Genomic DNA, 18225 nt, shown 5'->3' with positions numbered 1-18225 from the left:
TTGTATAGTCAAAGCTCTACAGAAAAATGTAGATGGGAAAGAGCTGGACCAAAAGGAAAACTGAGCGCCGTGGAACAAAATCTTTAGAATTGTGGTAATGCAGAAGAAGACTGATTTTGGGAAAGATTGAAGGCAAAAAGAAGGGAAGGACAGAGGATAAGATGGATAGAGTCCTGGAAATAATGAACGTGGTCAGACCTGGGGAGACAGTGGAGCATAGAAGGAATAGGTATGCTATGGTCGATAAGTTTACTGAGAGCCAGACAGTATTTAAAAGCAATTAACTTAATACAATGTTAATAGATGTTTCATGCTTCCCACGTTTCCCTGACTTTGCAACAAGGAGTCTTCAGCCCCTTGCACATGCTTTGGGTTTTATTACCATCTCTTCCTACAAGGAGCCAGGAAGATTTAGAAGATAAAGTGAAATCTACACCTAATTAAATATTAGCTCAGTTTTGTTCTTGAAGGGGAAACAAACAGCTAACCAGATACTTAGTACTTGTGTGCAGGACACAATTGCTAGAATATTGCAATGATTACTTTTAGTCTGGATTCTACAGTCCTGCGTGCTTAGTACTTTAGAGGGATGGGGGAAAGCTACATTTAAACTTTTAGATCTAACCCTTTCACTCCTTCAGCGAGAGGTCTCCTGAGGGTAATTTCCCCCTCAGCTTCGGGCCAGGCCGCACCCCAGTACCCCGTAAGTGACACCTGACTGGTGCTGCGGCTGGGCATCAATTTTTTGATTGGCTGCCTGGCGAGCGGAGAGCAGCCCAGGGATAGAGCCTGTCGCTTTAAGCGGGGGCGGGGACTCCGCAGGGCGGCAGCTTTGCTCCGGGAGCCATGGGCCTCGCTGCAGGAAGAGCAGCCGCCTCTCAGGGTGCGTGAGCTAACATTCCACCCGAATCTTCCCCTGCGGGGTTGCGGGGGGAGGGAGTGCGCTCCCTGGGGCGGGGGAGGGGGGCTTTCTGCCGCCGCCGGGGTTCCTGAGCGCGTGCGCAGGCGAGGCTGTCCGGAGCCCGGGTGCACGGGAGCCAGGAGGCCTTTCTAGCCCCGGACGTACTTGAGGGTGATGCTGGAGCAGAAGAGTCCTGGGGCACCGCACGAGAGCCCCTTTCCTCTCTTCCTTACCCACTTTCGGCCGAGACCGGGCTAGGGCTTTCATTCCGAAGCTTCCTACTACTATATTTACTGCTAGGTAGGGTAAGGGGGAGAGTGGAACGAGGGAAGGCCGAGGCGTCTTTTGGAATTGACCCTCAGCGGGCACCGTAGCACCGGCCCGGGCAACGGCGATTCTTCCAGTACTGCAACAAAGCAGAGCACCGGAGGAGCGTTTGGGGTTGGGGTTAGGGCCGGGAAGAAGTGACACCCCGCTTCCCCACCTCCAACAGTGTGGAAGGGGCCGGTGTGTGTGTGTGTGTGTATGTGGTATATCTGATTTCAGTTCTCGCCTCCCGGCGTGAAACTGATCTCTTAACCTGCGGTCTAGAGAGAGAGAGAGCGAGAGCGAGAAGGTTAGCGACGGCAGCGCCACCACTCGGCGCGGAGGCGGTTTCGCTGGCGAGTTAGGACAGGGAGGGGGGGGGAGGAGTAGGGGGGGGTGTCTAGGCGAGGGGCTTCCTTGGGGCCTGGGAAGTGTGTTGGAGGATATTGGGAGGTTTTCCGGGAGGGGATTGGTTGGGGGGAGGGGAGAGGAGGGCAGTGTTACCCGGAAGTGGGTACCCGTAGACCTGCCTCCCGATCCCTCCCTTCTCTTAGAATTCGCCTGATTCCCCCTCCCCTAGTCTGGGAGGCGAAGTGGGGAAGGGCAGAAAGAGTAGTCTATAGGAAGAAGAGGAGCGAAACCCACATCTCATTCTCGGCTTGACCCGCCTTATTTATTAAGATTGCAAGCCCTGGGGATACATCCCTACCTTGGAGCCTTTGATATCACCTCGCTTTGGGGGGAGCTTTTAAAAGTAACTTTGCTGTGCTCAAGGCTTGGAGTTGTCCCCAATATGTCTGAGTGCCTTTTGGGGTTACGAAGGAGGATGGGTCAGGAACCTCTCTTCACTTTTCTCTGTACTTGTACATGGATCCTGAATGAAAAGAAGAGAGGGACCTGAAGATTAACTAATTTTTGTGAATGAGTTTTGTAGCTTAAAAAAAAATGCTTTTCTAAAGTTTTGCCCTTCATTTAAAGTTTAAGTATCGATATTGAAGAAAAGAGCTGCATATGTTTAAAAGGTAGCACAAAAAGCGAATTTAGATTAAAAAAGTTTAAAAAATTAATGGATTCATGTATCAGAGTTTATGTGCAGAATTTTCTGATATAAATAATAAGCATGTTCAGAATGGAGTTTTATCTCGCTTATAGGACTGAGATCTGTACCTTTTTGTAAAAATAGGTTGGTCTTGATTCCACTCTTCTAAGAAACACTAACTCAAAAGAAAAATGGCATTTGTTGCAACACCCGGGGCTACAGTGGTTGATCAAACCACTCTGATGAAAAAATATCTTCAGTTTGTGGCTGCTCTTACAGATGTAAATACACGTAAGTTGATTCTTTCCTTTCTCTTTGCCATTTCAGGAAATATAATAACTTACTTGCTTTATTATTAAAATGATGTGCTCAGTGATATACAGTGACATTTAAGCTCACTTTATATTTCCTTTCGACTTTTTGTAGGGAAGCAAAATGATGAATATTATTGGTTGGAGCCCTTAAAAGGCAAATGTTTGTGTCTGTATATGAATGTATGTGCGCGCACTTGTGCTTGGATGTATGATTGACTGTGAATGGTGATAGGGACTTAGTTATATGCCTTTTTATAGAGGGCCATGATATTCAAACTGATAAGATCTGATTGCTTCTCTTTCCTAGTAAATCTAGTAGTTGTAGAATTTTTAAAAAGTCAGCAACGAGTATTTTTCACTTTTTACAGCGGATGAAACAAAACTGAAAATGATGCAAGAAGTTAGTGAAAATTTTGAGGTATGTTTTAAAACTTCAAATTGGGCCAGTATCAAAGTTCTCTTTAGTATTCCTTTTAAGTTTATTTAGAAGTATTTATTTTCAGGACCATACCATCATTCCATTCATCCCTGGTCCCAATATTGGAATTATCCATGCCTCTTGTCCTCATTCCCTATATCCACTTTTTTGTCAAGTTACTTTTATAATGTTTTACATCTTTTCCCTTTTCTCCATTCATATACTGCCTTTAGTTGTATTCATTAATTTTTGCCTAGACTACTGTAGTAGCCTCCTAATTGATCTCCTTGCTGTCAGTCCCCTGCTCTCCAATGCTTCATCCACACTGCCAAATTTATATTTCTAAAATTTGACCATGTCATCTTTCTACTCAAAAGTCTTGGGTGGCTCTCATTTATCTCTAGGATATTTAAAGAAATTCTCAGTTTTGAATTTAAAGCTTTCCTCAGTATGACTTATGTACTTTTCTATTCTTGGTTTATGTTACTCTTTTTCGTATATTCTGTGTGCCAACAAAACTGGCCTACTAATTGTTCTCTATAACTGAAATTTCATCTCTTGATTTTGAGCAATGCACTTCTGTCTCTTTAGAATTTCTAGTTTCCTTCAAAGTCCCCCGTAGGTGTCACTTTCCATACAAAGCTTCTTCCTGTTCTCTTTTTTTGAAATTAATTTTGAAACATAATTGGTATTTCTCCACAATAATTGATAATAGCAGTATCAGCATTCATGATAGCTTCATTTAAATAGTGTTTTAAGATTTCAAAGATCTCATTTTATCCTCGAAACAGTTTTGGGTGGTAAATCTTGTTATTATCCCCATTTTATAGGTGGTAAAAATGAGACAGAGAATTTAAGTGATTTGACTAGAGCCACAAACTAGCAATTTTCCTGCAAAATTTGATCTCAAGTCTTTCTGAGCCTAGGTCTAGCAACTTACCTTTGCTACCTAGCTTCTTTTAAGTATTTATATACCTATGTATATACTGTTGTGGAATATAATCTTGAATTTGAGTTTGTTTTCCTTTTGTTGTATTTTTAGTGTTTATCATAGTGCTTGACATGTAGTAGATGCTTCATAATTGTTGAGTTGTAATGAATGTAGATTTTATTTTACTTTTTATAACGTGATATGTTGTTTTCAAATAGAAATGGAAAAAAATTATGATTTTCTGATTGTCTTAAGTTCTTGCTTAGGATCTATACTCTAAAATCATCTTTTTACTTATTGTTCCCATTAATATATTGAAGGGCTGTAATGTGGTACATTGGAAAGAGTGCTGTAATGGAGCACCTGAGCTTGAGAAAATCTTATATTCTTTTTTGTATCTCACTTTATTCATCTGTAAAATTAGGGATTGTACCAGATATTTTTATTTGCAGCTCTAAATCTTGAATTCTATGATGCTCTCATTTTTAAATGAGTTAGATTATTTTATTTTAAATAGATATTACCATTAGGATTCTTTTTAAAGCCTCTTATGTTTATAATACTGCCCTTTTGCAATTGGTTTCTGCTTATGTTTCAATGATTATTTCTATTTTGTATGGGAATGGAGAAAATCCTAGATTAGAGTTTTGTAAATCAGCAAGAATTCTTAGTAGCTTGTTAGCTTCAGTTGACCTGGAAAACCCTCATGATACTTATTCATAATTTTTATAAATATAGTTAGAAATTTATGTTTCTAGATTTTAGCTATTTCTATTTTTTCCTCCCAAATTACTTTTCAGAATCCATCTTCATGCTACTCTTCTCTGGAACTCTGTCTCCCTACTGATATTTTCTTCTATTGCCTTCAGTGTCTGATGATTGACCCTTCTCTTGGCTTTAGCCAGTTTACTCAGGCTCTTAATCCTATTCTCCCTTGTCTTCTGCAGGAGCTTGTACTTCATTTTTTTCCTTCACTTTTTCTCATCTGTCTCTCTTCCTTTTTGTTCCTTCCCTGTTGCCTACAAATGCAACCATTTCTTTTATTCATCCTGAAAACTTTTGCTTGACTGCTATGTTAAGTTTTTGGCCTCTATCTCTTCTGTTTCACAACCAAACTACTACTAAGATTTGTCTACATTCATTGCCTCCATTTCCCTTTTCTTCATTACACTTTGACTTGGGGCTTCATCATTTAACTGATGTTGAAAAGTTACTAGTAATGTTAACTGTTAATGTCACTTAGTCATTCAATAAGCAATCTAGTGGCCTTTATTCAGTTTTTGAGCCTGATACAGTTTTTTCTGCCTGATACAGTTTTTGAGACTGCTGAGCATTCTTTCCTTCCTTGACTTCTTGAATGCTGTTATCTTTTGATTCTTTGCTGGATCTTCAATTCTCTGTTTTCTGGTCATTATTCTTATCTGGTACAGTGGATCATTCGGAATGTAATAGATAGCCGTTGTACTATAATGCACTTTACTCGGGTAAAAACAATTTAGGAAGTTAAAAACAAATCAAAATCACAGGTACGAAAGTGAAAAGCTGTATGGGAGGTGGGATCTCAAGCATTCCCTCCCCAAATCCTTTTTTGATTTTGATTTTCTTTTTGCCCAAAGGTCAGCTGGGGCCAATATTGGTTCACTTGGGAACAAAGTTAACTGACATAAATTCAACACTGTACCACAGATTCCTTGCTTGCAACAGCCCTTCTGATGCTGTAGGAATATGGGGGTTTAACTCAAATCTTTCCACTTCTACCAGTCTCCTGCCTCGTAGTATGCCTAAGCACTTGAGGGTATCCATTCATGGCTCTGTATTGCCTGTATCTTCATTTCTCTACACTATCTCCCTTGGGGATCTCAGTAGCATTCTTGGGTTCAATTATTGTCCCTGTGCAGACCCCCAAACATTTATGTAGCTTTTCTCTGTCTCCTGAATGTCAGTCCTAATTGTATTCTATTTCTTTATTATTTCCCAGCCATATCAAATTCACCTTGTCCATAAATACTGATAACTATTCAAAACTAATCCTTCATCACACATTCCCATTTTTGATGTCATCTCTAATCCTTTCAGTTACTCAGTTTTATATAATCTTGGTTTTTGATTATTTTCTCTTGTTTCTAATATGTAATCATTTACTGTCTTGTTGATTCTGCCTCCAAAATGTTGTTTTCATCCTTCTCTCTAATCGTATTGCAGTCATCCCAATTCAGAGCCTTAATTTCATCTGGACTGTTGCAGAACTCTCCAAAGTATTCTCGTTGTCTTTAGTTTCTCTGCTCTATTGCAGCCATATAGCCATCAAACTGATGTGATCTGATCATGTAACAATCTTCTATTCTTCAAAGAGAAATCTTTAATGACTTCTTATCACCTCTAGATAAGGATAAAATGTAAATAAACTCCTAATAGAGCACTTCATAATATGGCTTTCACCTACTCTTCTATATTATTTTCTTTACTAGTACTTTCTATATTACTATATATATATTGTTTACACTACTTCCTTTTGCACTTCCTAGTCATATCAGCTTGCTAGATAGCTATTCCCTGTACCCGATATTCCAGCCTTCATATGAGTGGGCTTCAAATTTTATCCCTACCTTCTTGTAGTGGAATCCCAAAATTCTTTCAAAGCCCAGATCAGATGTCTTGTATATAAGTTATAATAAATAATTGGTCCTCAGTTAATAACATTCTTCTTCTTGGCATTGTTATATTACCTAGTATTTTCTTATTCATGTACATGCTGTATTATCCTCAGAATAATTAATAATAATAATAACAGAATTTAAGCTCCTTGAGGTCAGTGCCTAGCATAATACATAAGTAGTTAACAAATATTTGTTAAAGTTTCTAATTTGTGGCTGAAGTGTCAAATAGATAAATGTTTGTTATAGCAAGAAGTCTGGAATTTTGCAAAATAATACTGTTGAATTATCCAAGACCCATAATAACAGGTTTTTAAGCAGGTTCATGAAAATAACTTTACAAAAGAATCAAGAAGTTAGAAAGACTTAGTGAAGGGTTTATTTTTTAGAACAATGGTTTCTTGATCTCAACAAGGTGGCCGCATCAATTCAGTAGTATAAATTTTGTTCTGTATGCTTTCTTATCTTGGTGGTTTGTCCATATTATCCCATAAACTTCTGGATCTCTTAATTAACCATTCCAGTACTTATGTGTCTGCCTATTATCTTTGCTTTTAGTCCCTGGCCTATTTATCACTTCTTCCTTCAGAAAATGTGATATAATAGATGTTCTGTACAATAGTAATCTCCACTCCTAGAAGAAAGAACACATTGTCATGAAGTTAAAGCAGGAAAGGATTTTTTTGTATGAGATCATTGTTTTAAAATTTGGATGGGTTATAATTTTTTAATTATAGCTTTTTATTTATAAGACATAGGCATAGGTAATCTTTCAGCATTGACAGTTGCAAATCTTTTTGTTCCAACTTTTTCCCTCCTTCCCCCCATCCCCTTCCCCAGATGGCAGGTTGACCAATACATGTTAATATGTTAAAGTATAAGTTAAATACAATATATGTGTATATGTCCAAACAGTTAATTTGCTCTATAAAAAGAGTCGGACTTTGAAATATAGTGTACAATTAGCCTGTGAAGGAAATAAAAAATGCAGGCAGACAAAAATAGAGGGATTGGGAATTCTATGTAGTGGTTCATAGTCATCTCCCAGAGTTCTTTCCCTGAGTGTAGCTGGTTCAGTTCATTACTGCTCTATTGGAACTGATTTGGTTCATCTTCATTGTTGAAGAGGGCCACGTGGATAGGGTATAATTTAGAAAGAAGAACTCAAATTTTAGTATGTTTGAAGTTAACTGAATTAACTTTTGATTATCATTTTATTGTATTTAAAATTGTTTTGTCACCTCTATATAAATTATTTCTTTAATCACAAATCAGTGCTTAATTCCTTAGTTTTTCTTTGTCATCTCTTGGATCTCATACTCAAGTCTTATGAACTCATTCTCTTCTTTCCCCCAATCCTAAACTTGCATACTCCTCCCAAATTTTTTTTATTAATGGCACTATTCTTCTTTAGGTCACCCAAGTTCCTAAACCTCAGAGGAGTCTCTGATTCTTCCATTTCCTTCATTTTCCCATGTCTAATCAGGGGCTAAATCCATTTAATTCTACTGTAATCTTAATTCCCTGTAGGTTCCACAACATGCCTGCCCTTTCCCTTCTTTGCTATTCATAGTACCATCATCTCTAATTCAAATCCTTACTTCCTCTTGTACAGACTGTTGTAGTAGTTGAATGAATGCCTCCATTCTAATAATTTCCTTACCTTCAGGCTCTCCAATCCATTATCCATGTGGATCATAGTACTTGGATGGGACTGAAGCATCGCTTGCTTAAAAACTTTAATGGTTCCCTATTACCTAGAGCATGAAATATAGACTCCTTAGCCAGCGTTTTAAGATCATCCCACAATCTTGTTCTAAACTTTCTAATATTGTTAGGGCCTTATTCCAGTTTTATTAACCTCTCCCTACATTTTCTTAGCGTTTTCCTCTCCACTCATTTACTTTTATCATATTATGTCTGTTATGTTTATTTGTCTATGTGTTTTAGTCTCCTTTTCTCTTCTTATTTCCTTCCTTCCCCAAGGAGATACTTGAGTCAGGGAGTGTCATTTTTCATATTTGTATCTATAGTGTCTAGTACAATGCCTTCAGTACTGTAGTTTGATAAATATGTGTTTTAGTTGTTATTCAAGCTATTTTAAGCAGATTAGATGTTTAGAATTGCTTCGGAAAATAGCTTATAAATTAGTTACACTATGTAATAGCATAAAGTAACATATAAATGATTATTTCTGTAAATTTTAAAATAGAAATAACTGTTAAAAATGTATTTTTTTTTTTTGAAAATAGAATGTAACATCATCCCCTCAGTATTCTACATTCCTAGAGCATATAATTCCTCGATTTCTTACATTTCTACAAGATGGAGAAGTTCAGTTTCTGCAAGAGAAACCAGCACAGGTAATTTCTTTAAAATATCAGTTATCCTACTAAAAAAGAAAGAAAGAACTCATTTCTTAAAAAGACTACACAAATAGAAAGTTCATGATATAGCTTAAAAATCAGTGAGAATTTTTTGTTGAAGATAACAACATTACTATACTTGATAGAATTTTCTTATATAATTTGCCCATGTGCTTTGGTGAATGCATGTTGTCTTCTTTTTTTCCTCTCTCCCTTTTTCTCTCTCTCTCTTTTTTTTTTCATTTTAATTATTCACTAAATTATTATTGTGACTTTACCTAGATTATCAATGGCAATTTAAATTGGTTGGTTGTACTTTTAATCTCTCCTCTATGCATTGCCTAGGCATTGTTGCCAGATTCATCTTCATGCGCAGTTTTGATCAAATAATTGCCCTTTTTAGATATCATTTGTGGTTTTCCTTTGCCTGCCTGAAAAAAACCCAAGTTCCTTAGCTTGGGATTCAAAATCTTCCACATTTTGGCTCCAGCCCAGTTTTCAGGCTTGTTATCATGCTTTTCTCCTTTACTTCAGCCACACTGGGACTATTAGCCATTCCCCAAACCTTAGTATTTCTTACTTCCATGGCTTTGCTCATGCTGTTCCCATGCCATAAAAGACTCATTTTCTTGTTTTAAAATGCAGATGCCAAAGATGTTTCCATTTACTAACAAAAACCTGTCAGCAATCTTGAAATTAACTCAAATCCATAAAACATTTTTCTATTGACCCTGGACCATTTCTTGTAGGGAAACTAACCCATTTGCCTGTTTTCTTTCTTTGAGATTAGCAATCTATCATGCTGTATTAGTGAAACAAGTGAAACAAAGTAGAGACAGAGTAGCTAAGAGGGGCAGTGGGAGCTCTTCCTTCTTGCCTCTGCTGGTCTGGGATCTCTGGTATTTCAGGACCTCTTCAGGAACAGGCTGCCCATCTATAAAACTGGGTTTTATGCTAGAAAGAATAAAGTGAATAGTTTGTACTAAAAAAAAAAAAGTGCCCTTTCCTGCTCCACTAAGTTTTGAGATAGAAGTGATCACTTTTAGTTGTTAACACTAGACCAATGTAGTGCCTTGCATATAGTAGCTACTCTGTCAATGTTCTTTGAATAGGTTGATAAATGACTGGTCATTGATTAAAGATATACACTTAGGTTATTTCAAGTATGAATCATCACATAGTAAAAATTTTATTTATTGAAACAGTTCAAGTACTGTGCTCTGGATGAAAACAATTATATTGATATACTTTTAAATTTTGGGATGCCCCAAACTTTTGATCTTAGATGGCTTTGAAAGCATGAAATTTATAGTTCCTGAAATGCCTCAACACTGAATACATTCTTATTCTTTCAATATTAATATAATTTTTTGTGCCTCTGATCAGTTATTTGAAGGATTGGGAACAGGAGGAGGAAGTGTGTCAGATGCTAAATGTAGACATCATCTCTACTCTTCTACTTCCCTGTCCAATTATTCTAAATCAAGAATTACAAATTCATGATCCTAGAATATCAGTGAGACATTGATTTAGAAATTGAGGTCCAAACCAGAGAAGTATCATGCTCATAGATGCTCAGTGGGAGCTGAGACAAAAAGCCAAAATTCTTTGCCTCCTTGTGTAATAGTTTTTTTGTTTTTTTTTTTTTTTTACTCTACCACACTTTCCATATTTTGTCCTGTTTGAACTGCTGATGGGTTGTGAAATTTTACTTAGTGAAAAAATTTTTTAGTAAAGAGAAATTGTAGCTTTGTTAATTTATTTTTAGAGATTAAAGAATAGAAATACTTCAGGTGGGGATTTTATAATTCATGTCTTTAGATTCTATAGAAAATGATTCATAAATCCTGCTATAATCACATCCATTTTAAAGAAATAAGACTGACAGGTGTAAATATATAGATTTTGCCACAATGGGTCTTCCAGAATAGCTGTTTCTTCAGGGAATGTGAGGTTTCACTCTTAATTATTATCAAAAAATTTTTTCCAAGTGTTCATTTTTTTCCCTTTCTCTCTAGCAATTGCGGAAACTAGTTCTTGAGATAATTCATAGAATACCAACAAATGAACATCTTCGTCCTCATACCAAAAATGTTTTGTCTGTGATGTTTCGATTCTTGGAGGTAACTGCGTGAAAAAGAATTCTGTTTGCTTAATCATGTTTAATAAAGACTTTAAGATTTTCTTCTTTTTAAAGAAGGGAGAGATGAGTGTAATTGATATGGGAAGTTAAGATCTATATAATCTTTTAGGAAAAAAATATAACTGACAGGAATACTGAAAGAACTTTCAAAAACTTCCAAGATCTTATTTCTTTAGTCTGTAGAACTTTATGGTTATAATGGCTTACTTTGAAGAAATGATGATTGAGAAACAGAGGATATGCACTTTCTCCTTTGATTTTCATTTTTATCTGTCATTTAGAGTAACTCTATTTACTAGCTTTTGTAAAACATTGTGTTCTATAGTCTTGAATTGTTTCACATGGAATTTAAATTTAATTTTGTGGGTACCATTTTCAGGATCTTTTCCATTGAGTTTTAAAAAGTGTTGGCTTTTCTTAAGTCTTAGTCTCTGAATTTTTTTTTTCAGTTAAAAGTTAATATATTTACTCTGACAATATATGATTAGTCTTTATTTGAATCAGGGCAACCACTCAATGCTCTGGACTTTATAAGTCTTGTTCTATCAATTAAACATTTTTTGGTTAAGTCAGATGTTTTTGGAATGGAATTGTTGGTAAATAGTTTTTATAGTCTCTAGATTTGAAATGGAGTAAAACTTATGTAAAGTAAATTTCATTTTAAAAACCTTTTATTTTTAGACTGAAAATGAAGAAAATGTGCTTATTTGTCTAAGGATAATTATTGAGTTGCACAAACAGTTCCGTCCAACAATCACACAAGAAGTAAGTTTTTATTTTGTGAGTATTTGTGGGTTAATTTCAATGTGCTCTGATTTGGGTAATCTCATATATATGTTTTCCTGCTTATTTGAGAGAAATGTTTCTTTTAAGTGAAAATTTTGTAAATATAGGGTAGAAAATTTCAGTGGATTTTTGGCAGAGGATTTGTTTTGAGCATTGTGTGAAATAACTTAATAAATTCTAATATATTAGTTTTAGAACAGTTAAATTAATGAAACTACAGAGAGGTATTTTTTAAAATTATTAAATGTGTCAATTTACATTACATATTAAAAATCTTTTTATTATGAATGCTTTTAGATTCATCATTTTTTGGACTTTGTGAAACAGATATACAAGGAGCTTCCAAAAGTAGTGGTATGTGTAGAATTCATATTTTTACATAGTTTTGGGAGGGGAGGAAGCATTGCTGCATGGTTTATCACAGTCTTGGTATTCTTGTTAAAGCACCTACAAGTTCTAAATTATGTCATTTACGAAGTCTTTCATAGTGTGTTATAGTTACTCTTAAACTTGTTATATTTAGTTTGAAATACAAATTAGATTGCTCTCATTCCTTAATGGATTAAAAATTGACTTTTATTTTTTTCCCTCTTATTCTCTTCTTTAACTTGTCTTGATATTACTTAACCTCTTCCCATCCATTATTCCCTTTCTGTCTTTCCCCACCTTTTGCTTTCCCCTTTGCCCATCTCTTCCCCTTTATTTCTTTATAGATTTTGGAGGGTAGTAGATAATTCATGATATATAGGTATTGTTTCCTATTTAACCCATTCCCTATGTGGGTAGATTTTCCAAGAACTATAAGCCATTCTCTAACTCTGAGTAGGTGCACTGGAATCAGACAGTGGAGCACTTAAGGTTAATTACTGCTTGGATAATACTCTATTAGCATATGCTAGGAAAATGACCCTTCCCACTATTCTGTGCTGGCTTGATCTTTTGGTGTATGCAGAGAATTTTGGGAAGGATTAGGGGGTGGAGAAAGACAAGCCAGAGTCACTTTGGTGGTAGATAAGGAGAAGGGAGGTCTTGGAGATCCTGTGTCCATCCAATTCACTTCTACTCCTAAAAACCAAGAATAAAGACCAAGGACTTTTGCTTATCCTGACTCTGGCTGATTCTAAGGTATCCAGGGTGCTAACTTGTTCTTCACACTCCTCCTCCCTCTAATGATTTTGTATATATTCTTCCTTTGCACCTCATTTGTATAACATTACAATTTTTACTTTAACTCTGCCTCAGTCTTTCTTTTCAGCTACCTTATTGCAGATGTCAATCTTAAACATATGGTATACATTTCCAAATAAAAAGCATAAACAATTTGTTCATGTTGTTCCTTGAAATTGATCTTTGATATTGGCTCTTACATATTAAATTTTCTATAGAATTTGGGTTTGGGTGATAAAAAATCCTGAAAATCTGCAAGTTAAATGAATGTTCTTTTTTTTTTTTTTTTTCCCTCATTTGATATTATGGATAATTTTGCAGGATATGATTTTTTTGGCCACAGGCCTAGGTTTTTTTTTTTTTTTTTTTTTTTATTGCTGGTATATATGATTCTAGGACCTGTGGTCTTTTACTGGGGCTGCTAATAAGTCCTATAAAATTCTAATTGTAGCTGCTGCATATCTGAATTTTTTTTTTCTTGCAACATTTTCTCTTTGATCTGGGGATTTCAAAATTTGGCAATAATATTCCGATGTGTTTTCCACAAAGGATCTCTTTGAGGTGGTGATTGGTAGTGGATTTTTTCTGTCTACTTTTCTCTCATGTTCTATCACTCCAGGACAATTTTTTTTGGGATTATTGTATCAAGGTTCTGTTTTGGTCATAGCTTTCAGGTAGTTCAATTATTCTTAAATTTTCTTTTCTTGATCTGTTCTCCATACCTGTTGTTTTTCTTGTAAGATGTTTCACATTATGTTCTATATCTTCATTCTTTATATTCTCTCTTGTTATTTTTTGGTCTCTTATGCCTTCACTGATTTCCCCTTGCCCAATTCTAATTTTCAAAGAGTTATTTTTATGTTTAAGACTCTGTATCTCCTTTTCTAGTTGGTTAACTTTTTTTTCCCCACATAATATTGTTTTTCTTGGACTTTTTTTCCTATTCTCCTTTTAAAATAAAAATCTTTTACTATAGTTACCACTTAAGGCCTATTTTGATAAAGAGAGTGGAAATATTTGGTAGTACCATATTTTGGATGCCTCTAACCATAGGGTAAATTTTTTGGGTTCTAACAAAATGTAAAACTGCTACTATAATCTTGGATTCTTTTTATGCAGATAGTTTACATTGTAGTTTATTATTAACTAGGAAATATTCAGGAAGTTTACATGGCTTTGTATTCTGTCTTTATATTCTCAATTATCTTATGACCTAAGATCTCATTTATAGAGCAAAATGTAATATAGTCCAATTTGGGCTACCATTCTTTATTGTAGAGAATTCAAAAATATCACACTTATTTAATCCATAAGCATTCTTGTAATAAGTAACTTAAAAATATGTAGATTTTGATTATTTTTCAGCAGTTGCTTTGCTGTGCTTATACACATTTTTTGGCATAGAATTTTAGAAGTATTGAGGAATGAAATCTTGTTTTGATTTAGATAAATGAGAAATGATTTCTCTTCCATCTCTAGAATCGTTATTTTGAAAATCCCCAAGTGATCCCAGATAACACAGTTCCTTCCCCAGAAATGGTTGGTATGATCACAACACTTGCTGTGAAAGTAAATCCTGAACGTGATGACAGCGAGACAAGAACAGTAAGTTCCCCCTTCTTCACTCCCCCCTTTTTGGTTTATATGTATTTGAAGAGGAAAACTGGATTTCTGCACAGTCCTCACTAGCCCAACCCAAAGCAGTACCTATTATTACCGATACTTTTATTCACTTTGAAATGAAAGTCATTCATGAAAAGAAATGAAAAATAAATTGTGTAATAGTATATAGATCATCAAGTGTGTTGCAGTTTTATCCATAAACCTAAAATGATATATTCTATTCCTTACTTATATCACTGGAAAAATTGGGCAAAATCTTTTAATTCCTTTTGAAGATAAAGTAGGCAGCTAAAAGTTGTACTTTGAAATTCTTTGAATAAACTTACTATGTGAATTTAGATTTCTGGCTGGATTTATTATGTTACTTTTTTTTTTATTCATCCTTTTTAAAGAAAATTTTAGATATTAAGACTTTATATATTAAGAATTTTTCTAGGGGATTGAAATCATTCTATAAATATCCTCAAGCTTTCTCTTTTTAAACTAATTGTCTGCTTTGAAAATATCAATAAGTTTTGAAAATACAGAATGATTGTTAGGTGCACTTTGCATTTTAATAATAGTTCACAATCCTTTTAACAAAAAGTAGTTAATAATTGACTGCTTCTGGGTAATTATCACTACATCTGTTTTTATTTTTTATTTTTTTACTTCAAAATAATAACCTTAATTCCACATGGTTTTTTCTCTCGTAGCATTCTATAATTCCTAGAGGATCTCTTTCCTTGAAAGTGTTGGCTGAGTTGCCCATAATTGTTGTTTTAATGTATCAGGTATGTTTATTGAATATTGGGGTGTGTGTTGCATATTGTGGTTTTAATTTCAGTAATTAAAATTGTATCTATCTTAGGAAAACAGTATTTAGTGACATGCAATTGTAGAATTTTATAGCAGGAAAGTACCTTAGGGACCATCTAAACTTTTTGTGGGGAAGCAGATTTGTTTTGGATTTGGGAGAAAGATCCAAAATATGAATCAAAGATAGAATGGGATGAGGGAGGAGAATAAGGTGAAGGAAAGAGAGAGAGAAGACAGAGAGTGGTGGGAAAGGGAGGAGTGAGTGTGTGTGGGTGTGGGTGTGTGAAAGAGAGAGAGAGAGAGTAGTAAATGAGTTTGGGGGACTTGGTGGTTGGGAAAGGTTGCTTGAGGGTAAAAAGCAGAGTCCTGGGAAAGAGCAGGGAGGATAACGGGAAATCAGACTTAGGATGTAACCTAAATTAGTCTCACTTTGAACATATAGAAGAGACTACAAAGAAGTATTCTTTGTTCAAGATTGTTCAAGTTGTTAAGCACATCTCCTACGGGTACTTCCTTCTAGCAAAAAGTACTGGTTGCTAGTTACTCTCCTTTACTTATATGATTAAGTGAAGTATTAGGTGCCATGAAGAAAAGAAACACTATATTGACCTGGTATTTGTGTTAAAGTAACAGAGCTAGTGTCATATAGCCATCTTATGGTAGAAGCAATATCTATTCTATGAGTTAAAATAATTTTTCTTTTCTTTTTATTTTTTTGATCTAATTCTCTTTATTTTTAAACATTCATATTTTAAAATTTCAAGTTCCAAATTCTTTCTTCCTCCAGATCTTCACCCATTGAGAAGGCAAACATATAACATCAATTATGCAAAGTTTCAATATCTTTTAAGAAAAAAAAAAAAACTATCCTTTACATGACTTCATATAGTTTTTTCTTAAAAGGTATAAAAATTCTGCCTAAGACTCAGTTGACCTAGTGGGGTAAGGCTTAGGCCCAGTCTTTTGGTGACCCGAGTACAAAAGCCATCCCATGAGTGGAGAAGTGGTGTGGCACTCAGCTGAATCTGTGCTTTGTCCTTATTAAACATCTTTTCTATTCTTTCCACATATGTTTTGTTAACTCTTAGATATGGATTGTGAGTATATCATTTTATTCCATTTCAGAACCTGAAGCCCCAGCCAATCCTAACTTAGGCCTAATGTACAACCTACATGTTATATTTTGAACTTTCTGAGATGTTCTAATTTGAGAGTGTGTGATTTTGTTATGTGTGATCTAAATGACATTAAAAAATGAGAAACTTGCTTGTCTAACATTTGTTTGTTGTTTTTAGCTGTACAAACTGAACATTCACAATGTGGTTGCTGAATTTGTGCCATTGATAATGAATACTATTATAATTCAGGTATCTGCCCAAGCCAGGTGAGATTTGTTTAGAATAATGAAATATTTGAATTTGCATTGATAACTAAGAATAATATTATACTCTTGCATTTTGCCATTAAATAATAATATGAAAAACTTGAGACAAGTTTGTGAAGAAGTTTGCTAAACATAAATTTTAAAATCTTTTAAAACTATTTTGTTATAATGGTAATTTCTTGATTTCAAATTTATGGAAAAAAGCATATTATGTAGCCAGAGTTCTTGTGAACTTAAAATTTTGTTAAATGTATCCCATGAACAAACCATCATTATTGATGATAGTAGTCAAAGGATTAAATCAGATTGTTTGACTTTGTCAGTCACCTCTAAAGGCTTTCTCAGTCCATTTTGTTGATTGTAGTGTGTTGGTTTCAATACTACTTCATTTGTAGAAAAGGAATCCAAGGTTAAATATAGGATTCATAATGAAATTTCTGTTCACTAAAATGAAGTATAATGTAGTGTGTAAATTTAAGTTTCTGCTGATTTATTTGTTTCTTTGTGAAAATTAAACATGTTTTTGAGTATAATAGCCTTCAGTCTTTTTTTATATAATTCTAAATTCACTTAAGTTAAAGGTCCAATACAGTAAATCCAATTTGATTTTATTCCAGGCAACATAAACTATATAATAAGGAATTGTATGCTGATTTCATTGCTGCTCAAATTAAAACATTGTCGTTTTTAGCTTATATTATAAGAATTTATCAGGTAAGTTTAAATATTTTAGTTTTAAAGTATTATGAAATTTGGAATAAAGTAAGGAAAGAATAGAATTACTTTCAGGTTTAACTATTTAGAACTGTGTTTTGAAATTGTATGTCAAAAATATGTGGGAGACTTAGACAGCTATGGTAATCTTTTGTTTATGTGTTGTAGTGGAAAAGTTTGTATTAGAAAATGAAACATGATAAACAAGTTTTAACTGATCCTCATGGATAGGTATTCTTCATCTTACTAATTTTTAAAAAAGTAATTACTGATGTAATCTCTCTTTTTTTTTTTTTTTATTTAATAGCCTTTAATTTACAGGATATATACATGGGTAACTTTACAGCATTAACAATTGCCAAACCTCTTGTTCCAATTTTTCACCTCTTACCCCCCCCCACCCCCTCCCCTAAATGGCAGGATGACCAGTAGATGTTAAATATATTAAAATATAACTTAGATACACAATAAGTATACATGACCAAAACATTATTTTGCTGTACAAAAAGAATCAGACTCTGAATTATTGTACAATTAGCTTGTGAAGGAAATCAAAGATGCAGGTGTGCATAAATATAGGGACTGGGAATTCAATGTAATGGTTTTTAGTTGATGTAATCTCTTAATTCACTAATAGGTTTATGGGGAAAAGAGGACAATGAGTTACTTTATCTCCCATTT

At 34.7% G+C, this 18225-nt stretch overlaps 1 protein-coding gene across 10 annotated transcripts in view; it reads left to right on the top strand.

Moving 5' to 3' along the window:
* Positions 1-789: 789 nt before the first annotated feature.
* TRRAP (transformation/transcription domain associated protein) overlaps positions 790-18225 on the top strand; it is a 143484-nt gene continuing 126048 nt past the window's right edge. For 9 of the 10 annotated variants that reach the window (XM_031941644.1, XM_031941607.1, XM_031941639.1 and 6 more), the window contains exons 1-11: positions 790-883; positions 2391-2537; positions 2929-2978; positions 8816-8926; positions 10948-11052; positions 11754-11837; positions 12156-12212; positions 14505-14630; positions 15344-15421; positions 16742-16830; positions 17448-17544. In XM_031941644.1, the coding sequence (XP_031797504.1) occupies positions 2438-2537; positions 2929-2978; positions 8816-8926; positions 10948-11052; positions 11754-11837; positions 12156-12212; positions 14505-14630; positions 15344-15421; positions 16742-16830; positions 17448-17544 (897 nt within the window). In that variant the 5' untranslated portion in view covers positions 790-883; positions 2391-2437. Of the gene's footprint in view, positions 884-997; positions 1202-2390; positions 2538-2928; positions 2979-8815; positions 8927-10947; positions 11053-11753; positions 11838-12155; positions 12213-14504; positions 14631-15343; positions 15422-16741; positions 16831-17447; positions 17545-18225 lie in introns of those variants that run through there. The other variant, XM_031941603.1, reaches the window with a different exon arrangement.

The sequence above is a fragment of the Sarcophilus harrisii genome, chromosome 1 (genome assembly GCF_902635505.1).
Source record: "Sarcophilus harrisii chromosome 1, mSarHar1.11, whole genome shotgun sequence".
In the NCBI taxonomy this organism is placed as follows: Eukaryota; Metazoa; Chordata; class Mammalia; order Dasyuromorphia; family Dasyuridae; genus Sarcophilus; species Sarcophilus harrisii.
This window is presented reverse-complemented; position numbering and strand designations above follow the sequence as displayed.